The following is an 18,760-nucleotide window of genomic DNA, read 5'->3' as shown; positions in this document are numbered from 1 at the left end:
CCGCAGATGAGACAGAACCACAGCCACCACCTTGGTGAACACCAGAGGACACTAGTAAGGCCAAAGGGGAGCACAGCACACTGATAATGCTCTTGGCCTATTGTGGACTGTAGATAACTCCTGTGGTCAGGCAAGGAGACGTCCTGCAATCCCAGCACTTTCATCTAGGGTCGAGGGCAGATAGCATCTGAACAAAAGTGACCATCATGAATTTTTCCTTTTTCAGGAAGACGTTAAGAGGATACAGATCTGGGATAGGACAGGATGAAGACCTCCATCCTTCTTCGGCACCATAAAGTAGCGTGACTAGCGACCACGACCTACCTCTACCGTCAGTACTCTTTCAAAGGCTTCTTTCGCCAAAAGGGCCTGTACTTGCTGTCACAAGACTCAAAGGTGGTCATTTGTCAGCCGATCAGGGACAGTGACAACATTGTTGGTGTCTGCTGGAAAGGTAGGGCGATCTGAAGCACCCATCTGTCGGAAGTGATTTCCCACCACTGAGACACAGGGTGCTGAATGCTGCCACTAATGCTCATGATGGTGGAGGTCAAGTTAAAGGTGCTTTGAGGCTGTGCTTGCAAGAGGTGGTGGGTCCTGGGTCCCACTTTTGGGAGCTCTGAACGCAAAAGGACCGAGATACCTGGTGCCGCTGATGGCTAGGACAGAAAGTACGCAGTTCATGGCCCCTACCGAAGCTGCTGAAAATGGAATGCAGCATTGTGGGGCCATAGTGAGCCCCAACAACCTTGCAGTGGCTCTACTGTCCATGAATCCTTCAAGTGCTGAATCCACCTTGTTGCCAAAAAGGGCATGTCCACAAGGGATGCAAGGACATCCCCCGAAAAGTCCGTCATCCCCAGCCAGGCAACGTCAAAGTGCATTGCCCAGTGAGTCAGTTGCATCTAATGCACATCTGACAATGAACATTGCTGCTTCTCTCCTCTCAGTAATAACTTTGAAATCTGTAGCTCGGTCCTACTCCATGACCATAGGCAGCACATGAGGAAATGTAGCCCATGCCATATGGGAATATCAGCAGAATACGAATGCAGTGTCCACTGACCACAGTGCATGGTTGGTAGAAGAGAAAATCCTCTTTCCAAGCCCTGGATTCCTTAGCTGAGGGTGTGACTGGGGGTGTGGCAGGGAACGCATCAGGACTGATTCTGGAGGTAGAAGCCTAGACCACCAGATTCTAAGGGGTGGGATGCTGGGTGAGGAAGGCTGGGTTCCTGGGCGTAGGTGATGGCGGCGTGAAATAGTCCTGTGTACATAAGTGCCTGTGCCGGGTTTGGCCCAGGGAATCAGTGAGGGCTTCATTAAGGGTGAGTGAACGTTCTTAGGGAAACAGCCCAGGTTGAACCATCTCGGTCAAGACATTGTCTTGACCTTAACAGTGGGCAGCTGGAGGTCCAGGACCTCAGCCGCCCTTTGGGCCACCAATGCAAAGGGAGCACCTTCCTCCATAGTCACCGTCAGCGGACAGAAGAGGCCAGTGTCTGGCGAGGTGTCCAGACCACTGGCATCACCCAACTCCTCACACCAGGTGTTGTCTGCAAAGGACACGGACTGGTCTCCTTTATGGAAATCGGGCCCCTTCTGCGGTTCAGAAGTGTGGGCCTGGTCAGCCCCGGAACCGATGTTACGTGACGTACTTTGGCTCTGTATATGTGTTGGGAATCACAATAGGTTTGGCATCGCGGATGGGTGTCGGCAGAGCCGGGAACAACACTACTGGAATGGTCCCAAGGGAAGGTCACAAAGTTGCAATCAGGGCCGATCCGGATACACCAACAGATTCTGAGGTCCTGTCTAGCGCAGATGGTGGACCTGCCGGTGGATTCTCAGTTGGAGTCCATGGGACCCAAAGACACTCAGGAGGGGTCTGACCACCCAAAAATGAGACTCATCAGCTCAAAACTCACGAAGCTGGGCACAGGGAAACGTGGAGCGGACCCAGTGTCAGGCACGGGCTCCACAGGGACGACCTGGGAGTGGAGCCTGGACTTTTTCTGCGTGGTTCCTAGTCCTCGTCCAATAAATGGGACCGGCCCCAAAGAGCCCTTCGACTTCTTGGACTTGTGGGACTTACCTGAAGATGTCCGGGTTTGCAACAATGAATGGCGTGAGCAACTCAGAGAGCAGTCCTGGGACTTCCTCACAAGCAGGACCTAGAGCGGTGCAGAGTTGTGTGGTGAGTGGCCAGAAGCTTCATGGCCCACTCGCGGACGGCCTTCGAATTCATGGTCCTGCAACCTGCTCAGACCTTGGAGCCATGGTCCCTTTTCCTGGCTCCTCAGACACAGCAAACAGGGGGAGGGGGAGGAGGGACGATATACTACAGTAAGGGATCTGACGCTAGAGGTTTCTATCAGATACATGCAGTGCTTGCAGCAAAAGTCTGCCAATGTTAGCCAAATGACGCATTCTTATGTCAGCCATTGAATGAAGCTTCCTTACTGTGAAAACAATTACCTGTGTGGATTCGGACATGTCGCTGCAGTGCGCCTGGGTCTGCAAACTGCCTCTGACAGTGAACACACACGTAGGGCTTCTCCCCGCTGTGGATTCGGAGGTGCCTCTTCAGGTTGCCTTGAAAGTACACAATACAGAGTCAGTCGAGCCAGGGGATGCATTTCTATAACCCACTTCTAATGCCCCTGCTACAAACAAAAAGAATTATGTTAAAGGAACAAATGAGGTATAAAAGTGGATTATAAAAACGTGTAAGCTACAATGCTGCAACACAAAAACTTCGGAGCACAAAATTTGCATCTAAAGAAAATGTACTCTCAACTACAACCCCACCCCTCCTATTCCACTGCAGAAACGGGTGATCCATTCAGATTGTAGGACTCTGCTAGTTGATCCACATTCACGCTTAGCATAAAAAGGACATAGGTAAAATTCTCTCTCACAGGTGCTTCTGCTTTCCTAACTCTGCCAGAAGTGTAATGGGGACCACAAGAGTACGTGTGTAAAAGAGTATGCCATTTTGGGTGGGGTGGGGGGGGGACACAGAACAGTATGCACGTGGGGATGTCAAAACACGTAAACGTGGGGATTGTCAAAAAAGTATGCACGTGGGGATGGCCAAAAGAGTATGCACGTGGGGATGGCCAAAAGAGTATGCACGCGGGGATGGCCAAAAGAGTATGCACGCGGGGATGGCCAAAAGAGTATGCACGTGGGGATGGCCAAAAGAGTATGCACGTGGGGATGGCCAAAAGAGTATGCACAGTGGGGCACCAGAAGATTATGCATGGATGGGAGGGTCCAAAACTGTATAAACCGGGGAGGCTGTAAGGAGGACTGGGAAGTATTCAAGAGGATGGGACCAAAAGAGTATGAAAAAGGGGAAAGAAAGCAGCAGAAGATAAGAAAGCGGTGGGCAGCTGCAGGAAGAAAGCCCAGAGCAGCGGCAGAGAGGAAAGCATAGAGAGGGGTCTGGGAGAAAAGCATAGAGAGGGGGTCTGGGAGAAAAGCATAGAGAGGGGGTCTGGGAGAAAAGCACAGAGAGGGGGTCTGGGAGAAAAGCACAGAGAGGGGGTCTGGGAGAAAAGCACAGAGAGGGGGTCTGGGAGAAAAGCACAGAGAGGGGGTCTGGGAGAAAAGCACAGAGAGGGGGTCTGGGAGAAAAGCACAGAGAGGGGGTCTGGGAGAAAAGCACAGAGAGGGGGTCTGGGAGAAAAGCACAGAGAGGGGGTCTGGGAGAAAAGCACAGAGAGGGGGTCTGGGAGAAAAGCACAGAGAGGGGGTCTGGGAGAAAAGCACAGAGAGGGGGTCTGGGAGAAAAGCACAGAGAGGGGGTCTGGGAGAAAAGCACAGAGAGGGGGTCTGGGAGAAAAGCACAGAGAGGGGGTCTGGGAGAAAAGCACAGAGAGGGGGTCTGGGAGAAATGCACAGAGAGGGGGTCTGGGAGAAAAGCACAGAGAGGGGGTCTGGGAGAAAAGCACAGAGAGGGGGTCTGGGAGAAAAGCACAGAGAGGGGGTCTGGGAGAAAAGCACAGAGAGGGGGTCTGGGAGAAAAGCACAGAGAGGGGGTCTGGGAGAAAAGCACAGAGAGGGGGTCTGGGAGAAAAGCACAGAGAGGGGGTCTGGGAGAAAAGCACAGAGAGGGGAGCTGGGAGAAAAGCACAGAGAGGGGAGCTGGGAGAAAAGCACAGAGAGGGGAGCTGGGAGAAAAGCAGAGAGGGGAGCTGGGAGAAAAGCACAGAGCGGGGGAGCTGAGAAGAAAGCACAGAGTGGCAGCAGAGAGGAAAGCACAGAGTGGCAGCATGGGGAAAGCACAGAGTGGCAGCATGGGGAAAGCACAGAGCGGCGACAGGGAAAAAAAGACAGAGCAGTGACATGGAGAAAAGCACAGACTGGCAGCAGGGAAGAAAGTACAGAGTGGCGGCAGGGAGGAAAGCACAAAGCGCAATGAAGGAATGAGGCTAAGGGGGAAAAAGGGAACAGGAGAAAGGGAACAGGAGAAACCAGAGTAAAGAAAAAGAATGAACGGAAACAGGAGGAAATGGGGGGCAAGAGGGAATGAACTAAATGAACAAAGGAAGCAATAAAACAGGATGACAGAAGTAGGGAGATGGAAGGAGGATTTAAGAGGGGGGGAAATTCCCCTTATCCTAAAACTACCATCATCAACAGACTAAGGACAATTGTCACACTTTGTGTCAGAGTGACATCTACATAACAGACATGGTCATAACGGAGATAAGGTGCTGGAAACATTTAAAGTGAAAAGCCTGGGAGACAAGATAGTTTGCTCTCCATGGAGACTCGTGTTAAGGCTTTAATAGCACCTTGCAAAAAGAAACAATTTAATCAACAAAGTCTGCACATGGTAGTGTGGGCCTCCTACTTGCTGCAACCGCATCTGCTGCGGGCCATCTGGTGCAATCACGGTTACAGGCAGAGGATGGTGGGTCAGGAGAACTGACATGAAATGGAGAAAAACGACAGGGTTCTTTTTGATGTTGAATCTTTTGGTGTCAGTATCAGGGCTCTATTGTTGATGTCAAGTGACGTGAAATTGTAATGGCATGTCAGAGTGGTGTGACATCAAATGAACTGACAAGGGCATGTCTCTTGATATCTAATGTGGTCTTCTTTTCCACATCATATATAAAGCTCTATTGATTAGTGAAGATAAACATGATATCACTATACCACTGTTCAAAGCAGAGACATTTTATCATTGATCTGGAGTGGCACAAGTTTTGAAAATGCAGCGGTTAATTGTGCTTTATCCTCTTCCTGGATCTCGAATCTCAGTGAGCTCTTCTGGGTTTAGGTCGTCGTTGAAGTGGAAGAATCCCATTCCATGGCCACTATTGTTTACCTTTTGAGCTCCCTTTCTCATGTTAGAATACCCTCACAGTTTTTCAGCGCAATTCTTGACAATCTCCAAAATTCACATTCCCTTGTTGAATTTGAAGAAGCAAGAGAGACCTCACATTCTGCATGTGGGTCATTGGAAGCTTTCAACTTTCCACGGAAGGGGCACTTCTTAAACCATTAAGATATGAAACATTGTTAAATATGCTTTGCATGTGATAACATTCTTGTGATAAAAGCTATCCAAAAGACTAAAAAAACTTCAGGAAAAACAATGGAACACATGCAAAGACGTCAAAAATTTCAAGTGAAATCAAACTAAGAAACAGAGACAAATTAATTTTCAACAAGGGTGACAAAACCCGAAGAGTGTCCAAGAGCCAGAAAAAATTTCAACCGAGTGGGTGCAGAAACTGCCAGTACTAATCATGATGGGATTTGGAGTTGCTGCCTCCTTGAAGTTTGTGTCTGTTTCAGTTTCTTTATGACTACTGCCTGTCTGGCTGCATTTTCCTACATGCCTACGTTTTTTAATTCAGGGAAAGTGAGGCATTATTCTGCAATGCTGTTTGATGTACATTTTTTTCATTTGAATGAAAAATAAACACTGAATGGAACATCTGATAGGATATGTCAAATTCCCAGATTTCTGGCTTATATGTTAGGGACTGATCAAGAATCTTCCCCCCTTACAAACACTCACAAACACACAATCCCCCACCCCTAATGGAGCTTTGAAAATATTTTTCTATTTATGACCATCAATGACGGTGCCCAGTACTCAAGACTCATACTCCACACCTTAAGGATTAATTTTTTTTTTTAAATCAAGACCTCATGTAACATAACAGCATACCACGAAGAGAAAGATATGAAATATGACCCTTTAGAAATGCCACAAGGACCTGTCTACTGTGGTATTCAGCGTGGGAGGAACACACCTACTCTCGTCTACCTTTCAATGTTGGGACTAAATAAGCATACAGAGGCTCCAGCATAGTGAACCAAAGACTGAAAGTCCTTCCAACACTTAGGGTAATCTGAAGGACAGCCTACACTTTAAATGTGAGGAGACTGACATTTCAAATCACATAACAGGAAGCCATGCCAACATCATGGTGAGAGTGGGAGAGCGAGAGCGAGTAAGCATGCCTTCAGCCATAGCCTAATGGTACTCTGCTGATATTCCAATTTTGTCCCAAGCAATGAGTAACTAATTGTACAGCACACTCCACAGCCTTAAATGGCATTATATTTTAAAACATACGTACCCGAGGTCGTGAACTGCTTGCCACATTCCCTGCATTTGAGAGGCCCATCTGCAATATGAATCTTCAAATGTGCTTTTAGATTCCCTATCTGCAGCAACACAAAATATGAATACAGATGAGATTTGCTTAAAATTCAAAAAATTAGCAGAATTAATTAATGAAACCACTCCTCAAGTGCATTGTACATGGCTCACCCAACATTAATCATTTTATGCAAAAACAATAAAGTAGATTTGGTTTATTTAATTGAGTGAATCTGCATAGTTAAAAATCCACAATTTTTGCTATTTTACCAAAACAAAACAAATCTTGTATACATTGATAAAAACAATAACTACATTATATGATACATAGGTCTTCTGAAAGGGTTGGCCATTCAATTTCACAGCCCACAATGATTGAGGATGTACAAATTGTGAGCTAGAATAAAGCATCATGCAAACAGACTGCAGAGATCTTGCTGATAGACACAGGACTCTTGAAAAAGATTCTTGTAAAGTGTAATGCTTAAAAGTGTGAGACGTGATCACAGATCTACTATGTTCATGTCTGAAACGGGAAGCAGTACTTGAAAAGCCGTTGGTCTGCCGTGAAAATGTCAAGCACAATTTCTCAGCAATTCAAAATTCTAAAGACCATCCAATGGGAAATAGTTGCTTTTACTGCTTTTCTGACTGGGAAAGCCCTTTATTGGTATTGATTAAATAATACACGTTTTGAGGACTTTGATATTTCCAGGCAGAATTTTAAAGTTCCTCTAAACTTTCAGATAGTGCAACATCTCCAAAGCTAAAGGAGACATGGCATAGGATGGAATTTGAATATTTTTGTTAAAAGAAATGGAAATAGAAAATGAAAAGAAAATGGGGCAGTTCAGAGGATAATATTCAAACAGTGGTAGTTGTCACTTGAGAAGATGCCCCATGTCATCAAACGGACAATATCCCTCCAATTAACACATAAGAGCATTTTTGTTCTGTTAGGATACAACAATATTCCCCTAAAAGACATGAAGAAATAATATGATAAGAAAAAAATACTTCAGTCACATTGAACTTTAGGTATTCTGTCTCGAAGAGTCCAAAAGCTTTGCAAACTTATGTTGCAGACAGTAGTTCTCTTCCACTTGTACACTCACAAATCTGTCATCCTAAATACTTATGTCACTGGAGCCTGAAAAGACAAACCTTATTGTTCTTCAGCATGAGGAATTTATGAGATTATCAACCTGCCCCTATTTCCGACTCTGTAGCCCTCTTGATGGCTCTTTTGGAGAGTAAAGCTTGCACCACCTGCATTATAATGAACCAGTGCTAATCCGAGAGCTGGTTTTGTGTGGGAGGGAGGTGTTGTGGAGCAGAAGGAAACAGTAGAGGCCATGCTTAACAACATTAAGGATCTATCTGTCTGATGTGGTGGATCATTACCCTGAGAGAAAGTTCTGGATTATGGTTCTCACCAGATGGTTGTGTGCCACTAAAACGGTTGGAGGCTGCTGCCAAAGGGACTGTGAGGACTTGCCTTGGATGGTCTCCATGCTGCCTGCCAGATCCACACCCTTGAGCGCAAAAGGACTGGAATGACTAAAGAGGGAGCTGTGGGGATGGGGGCTGTCTGTATGCCAAACCCCAGAAGTAGCCTAGGAATTTTCTGAACTAGTGATTAGACAATTTGGCTGGGGAGAAAAGACCCAGAGAGAGTGCTATGTCCCCACCCCCAAAGTGTTTCAGGGTTGAATCAGCCATTTCACCAACTCAGACATGAGCCATTACAAGGCATATCTGTACGCCTGTAAGTACTCATGAGAAACCTGTGGATCGCCTCCACGCATGGCGATGAAGCACCACAGTGCTGCCAACCGCTAGTCCCAAACAATTGGTACTATTAACGCTAGCACAAATCACGTACTTGGCATCATTGTGACCATCTTGAATGGTTTGAACCATGGAGGCACCAAGTTCTTCTGAGGCCATCTGCAAGATCTCACTGACCATGTCCCAGTGGGCATCATATTATCGGTCAAATAAACAAGCCACATTGACTGACCTTAGTGCTAGGCTAGCTGAGGACAACGTTCTTTCCTCAGGCACTTCAATCCTCTTAAACTCCCTGTCTGGGGGATTTTAAGGAATGAAATGAGACTCATCTTGCTGGTGGAAGCCTGGACCACCAAACTCTCTGGAGTAAGGCGCTGTGTAAGGAAATCTGGGTCACCAGGGGCCAGTCTGTGGAATCCAGTAACCCATCAATTCAATGGCAGGCACAAGCAGGGCCTGGACCATACACATTAAGGTGTCAGGGCTTCGTTGAACGTAAGCAAGGGCTCAGTTGATGCTGACCTAGGTTCCAAAACTTCTGTAAGGGTGTTTGTCTTGGCTTCAACTGAAGGCAGTTGTAGGCCCAGGACCCCATGTGTGAGTTGAATTACCACAGTAAAGGAAGCCCTTGCTGTCAGTTGGGGGCTCAAGAGGCAAATTCAACCCCACTAGCCTCATTTAAGTCCAAGTAAAGTGTGTATTTAGACTGGTGCGTAGTGACATGCTGGGGCTTCGCTGATGGCCAGGGATCAACAGTGGACCCAGCCTCTCAATTAGAGATCCAGATCAAGAATGAGCGGTGGAACATGGTAGAGACCCATTTCATTTTCTGAAGTTCCCACCTGTACTTCAACTTAGCAGAGAATTTCGATCGCAAAGGGGACTTCTGTGTGGCAGAAGCCTCAGGACTTGGAGTTGATTTGCCATTGAGCAGGACTTACATGGGGCCTGTGACTTCTCCTTGTGTTAGTCGATGTACAGCTTTGTGGTCGCAGATCCCCTTCAGGTGCATGAGGGTGCACTCATAACATGAGCTGGACTTGTTCCCAGAACCCAAGCAACAAAGACACACCTCATGAGGGTCTGAGAAATGTATTTTCTGCGGTCACAGCATGGTTTGAAACTTGTAGTGTTAGAAGTAGAGATCATTCCCTTGCACACTGGATTTTATTTTGAGAGTTGTCGAAAGACAGAAAAGTGGGAGTGAAGCAAAAAGGATCCAATATCAGTATGCAGGAGTGGTGCGGATACCTGGCTCCACTCAGTCACTTCTGGGATAGAACAAAACCTATGTGGGGCCGACCAGCACCAGTAAATGTGGTGCAGGAGCACTTTTATAAGAAGTATCCATATACAGTCTGGCGCCTGGGGAATAATCTTAAGTTGGGGAATCAGCTGTGAGAAGTGTCCATCAAAAAAAAAAAATCCTTACTCCTTTCTTTTGATGTTATTGGGAAGAATGCCCTGTACTCCTAGTTCCCCTCCATACAGTTACCCCTGCTTTCTCTCTGGCCCTCTTTCACACCCCATATCTTCGGACCCCCCTTTCTTCCCTCCCTCGACCCTTCTCCTTCCTTTCCCCTTGTTTCATTGACTCTTCATTTTGCTAGGGATCATTTGTGTGTTTTTTTCTGTTTTATAAGGTTGACTAAATGGAGGGAAACCCCTCTAGACTCACAGGCCCCTTGCATTCTTTCAGGGGCCTTCATCCATACTACTACTCCCTTTGTCTATCTTCCTCCCCATTCTCAGTCTTCCCTCCCTTGCTGTTTTCCCTTTAGTTTGAAGACTAATCCTTCTCTATATATTCCTAAGTCTTTCCCCCGCCAACCTTTTCTTTACTGTTAGGTATCCTCTTTTGGCTTTTCTTTCCTCCAGGTCCTGCAAGAATCATGGTTTAATATAAAAGGACTCCCACCCCTTGATACCCTTAATCTATATTTTTTGTTGTTCCGAATTCTTAATATAGTTTCTTAACATACCTGAGAACCAGTGACGGACAGTTATATATATCTATATATACTTTGCCATTTCGGTGACTCACGAAATAGGAGTTTCACCAGTATGTGTTAATTCTTTAATATATATTTCTCTAAATAGGGACTATTAATATACAATTCATATGGGAAGGTCATGATCCAGATCTTCCCCAAATTCCATCCTCATTGACAAATAGCAAAACATATTGAACTAGTCTAACAGCTCTAAAAAGAAGTACTCTTTCTTGCAATAATTCTTGGCTACATAGAATGAGAAAGATCTCTTTGTACTTCCAATAGTTTACCCTTAGAAAGACCAGGGGCCCACCACATCCATTTTGTGTTTGTACAACCTGAATCAACTTTTTTTTGTGGGTTCATGGTCCAGATTATATAGGCAATGCACCTAGTTAGGAAATCGAACTAGCTTGATGGATATTGCTAATAGAGGCCCTTTTGGACTGACTCACAAGTATACAAAGGAAATCAGAGATTCACCAGCAGGAGATCAACATTTTCACTACTAATGCTTACCGCTTTAACTGTAGTAATCCTAAAGAATGTTCACAGATGTACCCTCCGCAGTGAACCCCTATTTTCAGTGGTTTGGGAGTACACTTAATTGCAGACATTTTACCCTGCAAACTCTTTTTGCATCGAAACTCAATATTTTGGCACATGTGCAGTGTCCTCAGCATTGTGGTTTTAATGTGGCTAGATTAGCACACTTTACCATATTTTGTGTCCATGAGAATCTGATGGTGCAGCCTGAATCAAAGAAATTATAATTCTTCTGTTGTAATACCTCTAGTGAATGTGTCTCAGAACAGAAAATCTTTTGAAAAGGAAAGAGCTTCCAAAGCAACCAGAGGCTGTCTTTTTTTTCTGTGCAACGACAATCAGTGTGCAAGGCGTGTGGACGTAATTACACTAAAACTGAAAGTAAAATGAGCCGATTGGTTCATTTACATAATTGCTTTGGCATATCGTAGTCCCACTATCCTCCCCCAAGCACAGGTTTACCTTGGGGAGGTATCACTGGAAAGGAGAGAATCTCCTCTTTCCAATGGAATCTCTCCCTAGTGAATCCTTGCTTGGTGATTGCCGCAGAGGTGTGAATCCCCCAGCAGGAATCCACCAACTTGACATGAGGGAGTAGTTTTTCAGGGAGGGGAGGGGCACCCTGGCAATGGGCTAGTGCATCCCCCCTCTCCCAGCCCCAAACGTCTTTCTGCTGGTCCCTGTGGGCTGATTGGAGGTGATTTTCTTTGCTAGGCCCATGCAAGCATTGGGCCTAGCAACACCGCCCCTCCCCCTCCCCCCCCCAAATCACAGCCATAGTCTTTATGGCCCTCCAAACCCCTTGGGGGAGGGGGGCTGCGATAAGTGCTTTCCTCCAATCTATCCCTTGTAGGGGGTAGTAAGCCAACTATACTCCACTAAAAATAAGTCCACTAGATACCAGAGATTTATTTTAGGAATAACAAAGGGGTCGGGTAGCCCACCCAGGAATCAGGCCTAGCGTGCGCTCCTCAAATCATTTACAACAGTCTTTCTGCCCTCCCCCATCCCCTGGGAGCATACAGAATGTGTTTACCTCCAATCTGCCCCACCAATGGGGGGAGGGGAGGCTGGGGGGGGTGCTGAAAACCCACTTGAGCCCAGGGAGTTTATTTGGAGGAGGAGTGACACCCCCAGCAATGAGCTAGTGCCCCACCTGCCCCCAGCAATCAAAGTCTTTCTGCCCCCAGCGGTGGAGCAGATAGGAGACCTTTCCCTCCAATTTTCCCCTAGGGATGGCCAGAGAAGCCCACTAGACAAGAGGGATTTGTTTTAGAAATGGAAATATGGCCCATTCTTATGAAAATTGGTATACTCCTGTTCAAAATGAGGAGGTGGGAAGCTACTGTTGGCACCAAGTACCAGAATTGAATAACGTCCGGTTGTAGCACAAATGAACATTACTCTTATTGCTGTTTACAGTTACATGGGTAAAACCCCCAACCATCCAAATTATCCAGTCACAGGGAACCCACAAGGGGGTCTGCCCGAATTCGCCCCCAGGGTAGGGGTATAATGCCTTCTGGATAACAGAAATACTTTTAATACAATAAGGGATGCAGTTTTGCCCCCTCCTGACATCAGCCCCCTCCCCTAAAGCCTCAATAGCCTTTCTGCTCTATTGAGTACTAAAGCATGTGTATCCCTATGGCAAGAGAGAAGTAATTTTTATACTTATACATGTTTTTCTAAATGGGCAAACAAGGGCGGGCTAAATACCAACATAGTCTCACTTGCCATGCTGGAAGGCTGCTCATTTCAGGCACGATGTGGCCACTACCTGTGGAAATCTATCAAACCCAGGCAGTTCTGAAAACTAGAAACCATGGAGTCCACAGTGGTGTGCCTCGCCTGGGTTCCACAATGTTTTCATGCCCACAATGCCCTGCTAACCCCAAACTTTGTTGAAATTTGTATATTTTCCTTGCATTTCTGTGACAAACTTCCACAAAATTCCTACCACCCAGCTTTTCCCCACTTGCCCTGATAAAAACGCTACCCCACTTGTGTGACTGTGCCTAGCGCCCACAACAGGTATGGATCAAACCAACGTAAATGGGAGTCAACTGCTGGGACTGGGTGGATGGTTGGAGACCAGCTAAAGGGTGCAAAACTCTGCTCTCCACCTTGAATGGAGGAGCACCCAAATGAAATCTGGTGGATGAGCCAAGGACCTTGACCAAGAATACAAGGGGAGTTGCTGTATGGGACTTGTTAAGAAAAGGAATATCAAGACTGTAGAAGGTGAGAGATTGCCCACTAGGAGCAGGCACTCCATGATGAAGAGGCTAATGGTCTTAAGACTCAGTTTGGAAAATGGGAGCCTTGCTCGAGAAAACAAAGGCCTTGGGAAGTAAGACAGGATAACAGCCCTCTATGTGGGAGACTGAAGGGGCCAACAAGGGTAAATCTCACACTGATCTGTGGCCAGATTGTGTTCTCCTATAACTCATGAGGGAAGTTGATCTAACTGGATACGACCATTAAAAGTCTGCTAATTGATAACGGTCCAACTTATACCACGTAGGTTTCTTTGTTTAGACATACATGTAGATGGCAGGCATGCTACGAGTTGGGAAGGTGGGTAGTTCAGAACCGACGGTGTAGATAGGCAGGCTGTGGGGAACATTGGTCATATGCTTCATTATTTTCCACTTCCTCTCAAACAACTATGCTGTGTTGTAGTGGTGGTGGTGGTGGGCCTCTGCCTGCAGAACTGCGCTGCTCCTCTCCGCTGCCTGCAGGCACAGACTGCCAGCCTGCAGTGTCAGGATTGGCTGTGAGCGCCCAGCCAGGGTCTCTCCAGCCCAGCAACTGTGTTACTGGGCTAGAGAGAGCCCTGTGCGCATGTGTGTTTGGCCGGCCCGAGACGGCCGGCCAAACATACATGCACCCCGCCCCTTTCCCCCCAAAACAATAATAAACAAAGTTTATTATCGTTTTTGTGGAAAGGTTGGCAGTTGTCACTGTTGGCAGGGGGGTGGGAGGGTAACGCTCCTCTGCCCTTATGGAAGAGCCGCCCAGTACTAACGGCTGGTGACAGAGATATAACACCTATTCATTTAATTGTATCTCTTGGAATGTCAATGGGATGGAGGAAAAATAAAATAGGGGTGTGTCCAATATGCTCTATAGGTATGAACTGGACAGTTTTCCTACAAGAGACAAGCCTTGTGAGCATGAATAGGGGTGCTATAAATACCTGGTACATAAGGGATTCACAATGGCTTAATACGTTTAGCAATCCTGACCAAGAAAACCTACAGGGATCCTGATAGCCCCTTGGTTGATGCAAACTAATGCACTGTGGTGGCGATGGTGGAAAGGAATTAGGATTGACAGACATGAATCTAAAACAATACAACTTTCGAAAGGCACAGTGTTTCAGGTAGGAAACTGGAATATGGTGAATTTGAATAGAACCAGTGTAGTGATACATTGCCAACATTCTGAACTCAATAGATGTAAGGCAAGAGAGAGAGAGAAACACTAATGAGCAGATGATATCCTACTACTTAGGGGAGCACATATCTTTCTCAAAACTCGCAAGATTAGTTCCTAGTAAATGCTTGGCCTGGGGGGATATCAGACCATTCACCTATTTGGAAATAATACCATTGAAGAGGACAGAGCTACGGCAAGTAATGCTTGAGAAGTGAAGAACAAAACCATGACAGACAGCTTGCATATCACAGAGAAATATTTTGGAAAGGATGTGGGGCCCCTACAGTCTGCAAGAACCCTCTGGAGGTTTAGGAAATCATGATATATGGCCAGGCTACATCCGACGTAGTGAAAAGAAATAAGATAAGGAAAAGAAGCTCAGGAAGCTGAAGAAGTCGTACTAGAACTGGAGAAACTATATCTAGCAAATGGAAACCAATAGGTAAATGATCATTTGAAAGAAACTAGAATACAGCTTCCCGACAGCTAGTGAGGCTAGAAACCAATATATAGGTACTGAATGTCTTTATGTAGTAGCAAATTTATCACCTGGACAATTGGGTCAGGAGGAGTTGAAGTAGTTAGATCAAACTCTCATATGAACACAACAGAACTGACTGTTAATGGGTGTAGGAAACAACATCCCTCCTGGCACCAACTCACTTGATTTAGGTGCCACTTGTCTGGTCTCCCTAAGTTTGTGGGTTATGTGTCGAGGGGTTTGATAGTACTGTGAATAAAACGGCCTCCTGGATGGAAAAATTAGGTTTATCGAGTCCCCTAGCAGCAGTATTACAAGAAAGTGGGGAGTAATTGTATCCACAAGCAGAGACCAGACACGTGGCATAGCGATAGCCTCATCAGTTATTCCCCTAAGCTCCCCCAAAGTAACTATTGAGTAGAAACGCACACCTAAATCAAGTAGATCGGTGAAGGAGGAGCTCAATGATGAAACATGCCACCCGCTGGGTTAGTGAGGGTTTTTTACCTTTAACAATAATAGACCACACCCCAGGGTACACCTCACTGTTTTTGTGTTGTTCCCCACACACTATAAGCAGTCAGTTCTGGTGTGTTTTGTTGTAGGAAATGAAACAACTAAACTAACTGCATGGGTTAGTAAGCACGAGGCAGGTCAAAGTTAACAGATACAGTAGGGAACTCTACTGATAGGAGAAGAGGACATAGTACAGGAACTGGATGACCACATTGGGCTACTATACTCCATGAAAATGAAGCAGAAAGATACAGACCTAGTTGGCTTTGTAGGTGAACTGATGATGCCCATTTTTTCTAAGACCAATAAGCATATCTTAGAGGTACCATAGGAAATATTACACATGATTAAGTAGATGCGTTGTTGGGAGGTCCATTCCCCAAATTAACAAGTTACTTACTTTCGAGTAAAGATCTTTCTGGTGGCTACTCTATCTACCTGCAAATTCCTTACGTCTTTAACTCCTTAGGTGCATGTGTCACCCAATGGCAGACACACGCACACCCTCCCCAGTGTGTCTGTCGCCCACTGGCCGACACCAGGGACAATTGAAAATGATCCTCCAGACTCTCACCCATATGTGACGCTGACATCACAGTTTTTCCCTCCGGAGTCAGAAAAAGGAGTAGGTAAGCACTCTCTCTACTCCGATGGGGAACAAAGGCCTCCCCACATTTCTGGGAGGCTTCATTGGAAAGGGGAAAAATAAGTTACTCTTGGTAATGATCTTTCTGGTGACTAATCTACCTGTAAATTTAGTTCAGCCCCAAATTACGCAGTTCACTGGTGACGCTGCATATAAAGTCAATACGGCCAATTGTTTTGCCATTGAGTACACCCATTTATTTTTGGATATTGAGTTCTCTAAGCAAACTAGGCAGCAAACAAATCTGCGTGCCGAAGAATTTCTGAGGGAGCATGGAGGCACTCTAGCACGTTACTCTAGGGTACACAAGTGGACTCTCACTTTGCTTCAGGATTTGAAGATATTTTTGGGCCTTATGCTCAAAATGGGGTTAGTACACAAACCAACCAGTCCTACTCGTACGGTTTTCGTAACTCCCATCTTTTCACTGTAGATGAGCAGAGATCGTTTTTTTCTATTGCAGCACATGCTGCATTTCAATGACAATTCTGCTGCATTGCATCAAGACCATCCAGACCATGACAGGTTGTTCGAAATTCAGTCTGTCATGGAATAATTCTCTTCCAGGTTTCCAGAGATTTATACTCCTGGAAAGAATAAAGCCATCAGTGAGTCCTTGAGTCTGTACAAAGGGAGGCTGCAGTTCAGGCAGTACATTGTGAGCAAATAGGGTGTGTTATGGTATCAAGGTGTACATGCTGCGTGACAGCGCCAATGTTATGGGTACAGCTTAAGAGTGTATACGGGGGAGAACTCCACTCTAAACCCTGCAGTTGCCCTCCCATGCTAGGAATCACAGGAAAGTTTGTATGGGAGCTTGTCCAGCCATTTGTTCACAAAGGTTATAACCTGTATCCGTACAAAGCTGGCACTGTGGCCTGTGGTAGAGTTTGTTGTTGCCATAAAGGATTCCTGCAGGAGCTTGTTTGCAAGATACTCCATAAAACCTTGAGTATTGCGTTGTGTTTCAAAGTACTGCTCTCAGTCAAGTTCTCTGATAGGCATGATGTGTACATACTCACTAAAATTCATGATAAAAGTACTTCCCTTGTCATAGTTTGGGGTCAGACGACCAAAGTTTACAAGCCCACCTGTATACTGGATTACAACAAATACCTGGGTGGCGTGGGAAAGAACGACCAGGTTCTTCAGCCATACAATGCGAGTCCTAAAATTGGCACTTGGTGCAAGAAACTGTTTACCCACATGATTCAGATGCCAACATGTAATGTGTATGTTTATCGTCCGACAACCACAGGAAGATTCAGGTCTGTCCTTGACTTTTAGTTGTCAGTCATTGAAGTCGTACTGTTACGAAGCAGCAGCCTCCACTTCATATGCTCTGGAAGACGTGGCAAGGATGCAGGAGCGACACCCTGCTCAAAAGGCTTGTTGTCGCTGTAAAGACTTCTATAAGCACAGAAAGAAGTAGAGGAGTCGTGCTTACTGGTCCCCTGAGCCCAGCTCAGCCAGCCCTGTGTTTTCCTATGGCTTCTAAGTTGTACCATACAAAACTGTATTTGGAACTTGACTGAGGTGGAGCTACCGTTAGGAAAACCTTTCAAAGGCTGTACATGGATACCTACCTTCCATGAGCCAGCTAGGCAAGCAGCGGCACAATTTGTGTTCCTTTACTCGAGGTAATCATGGACTTCCTTATGGTCTGCTCAACACCTTTATCCCCTGTCAGAACATGGTAGGTGTTCTGTTCGCCGATTGACAAGTGCATTATAGTCCCCACACTGCACATAATGGTGGACCGAACATACGCCACATTGTCATGGAGTACCCTGCGTGGCAAAAATGTAAAAGGCCTTGACTAGATTTTGAAGTGCTTTTTAGTGAACTTATGTAGACAACACAAGGACCACCCTGAGTGCCCACGAGAACCAAAGTAAGTGTAATAAGTTAAACAAATGTCCCATGGGACTTATTCACCAACATTTCTACTTACTTTGAAAGTGTGCTAACTCAATTAGTAACTTGTATCAAAATCAAAGTTACTGAAAAGGGGTACAGGACACAATATCTTGTATGATGATTGTTTTTACATCTTTAATATATAAGGACAATATACATTTCCTTATATATCCAAACTACTAAAGATGACTCAGAGCTCAGACAGTGAACATGTTGATGTGAGTGCGTTGATCTGTTGGATTGGGCCCGTGGCTGGAGGTATAAAAGTCTTGTGTGTGGTGCATGAATGGACCATAAAGCGGTTGGTGCCTTGGCTTGGCTTTATGGCTCACCTTCATAAGTCTTGGATTCAATATTCAGATACTTTGATAAGTATTTGTGTTTTAAAGCTAGCATTCCTGGAGGTCCTAAAACCAACCACTGTAAATGTTGGATTAACTTTAAAAAATTTTTTTTTTACCAAATTTACATCTGTGGCGGTAAAAAATCCTTCTTTTTTTTTTTTTTCTCCATTGTGTGTAGCTGTGAATTTTGGGCCTAGCTCAGCCGGCACCTAGGCAAACCTTCACATTTTTTAAAACTAGACAACCAGGGGAGTTCAGGGGTGCATGACTTGCATGGCTCTCACCAGGTAATATTACTCAGAAACCCTTGCAAACGTCAAACTTTGGTACGAAGCACACATTTTCATCACATTTCTGTGACGGAAAGGCATGAAATCTGCGTTGAGCCACAGGTTTCCTACCACCCTGAGTTTCCACACGTCTTCTGATAAGAACTGTACC

The 18,760-nt window shown here is 45.7% G+C and overlaps 1 protein-coding gene across 6 annotated transcripts in view; it reads right to left on the bottom strand.

The window, feature by feature from the left end:
* The window catches only part of ZBTB17 (zinc finger and BTB domain containing 17), a 293,373-nt gene that overhangs the window by 81,457 nt on the left and 193,156 nt on the right, over positions 1-18,760 (bottom strand). For all 6 annotated transcript variants that reach the window (XM_069240107.1, XM_069240106.1, XM_069240108.1 and 3 more), the window contains 2 exons: positions 6,612-6,699; positions 2,479-2,595 (listed from right to left, as the gene is read on the bottom strand). In XM_069240107.1, the coding sequence (XP_069096208.1) occupies positions 2,479-2,595; positions 6,612-6,699 (205 nt within the window). The remainder of the gene's footprint in view (positions 1-2,478; positions 2,596-6,611; positions 6,700-18,760) is intronic.

Source organism: Pleurodeles waltl, chromosome 6 (genome assembly GCF_031143425.1).
Source record: "Pleurodeles waltl isolate 20211129_DDA chromosome 6, aPleWal1.hap1.20221129, whole genome shotgun sequence".
In the NCBI taxonomy this organism is placed as follows: domain Eukaryota; kingdom Metazoa; phylum Chordata; class Amphibia; order Caudata; family Salamandridae; genus Pleurodeles; species Pleurodeles waltl.
This window is presented reverse-complemented; position numbering and strand designations above follow the sequence as displayed.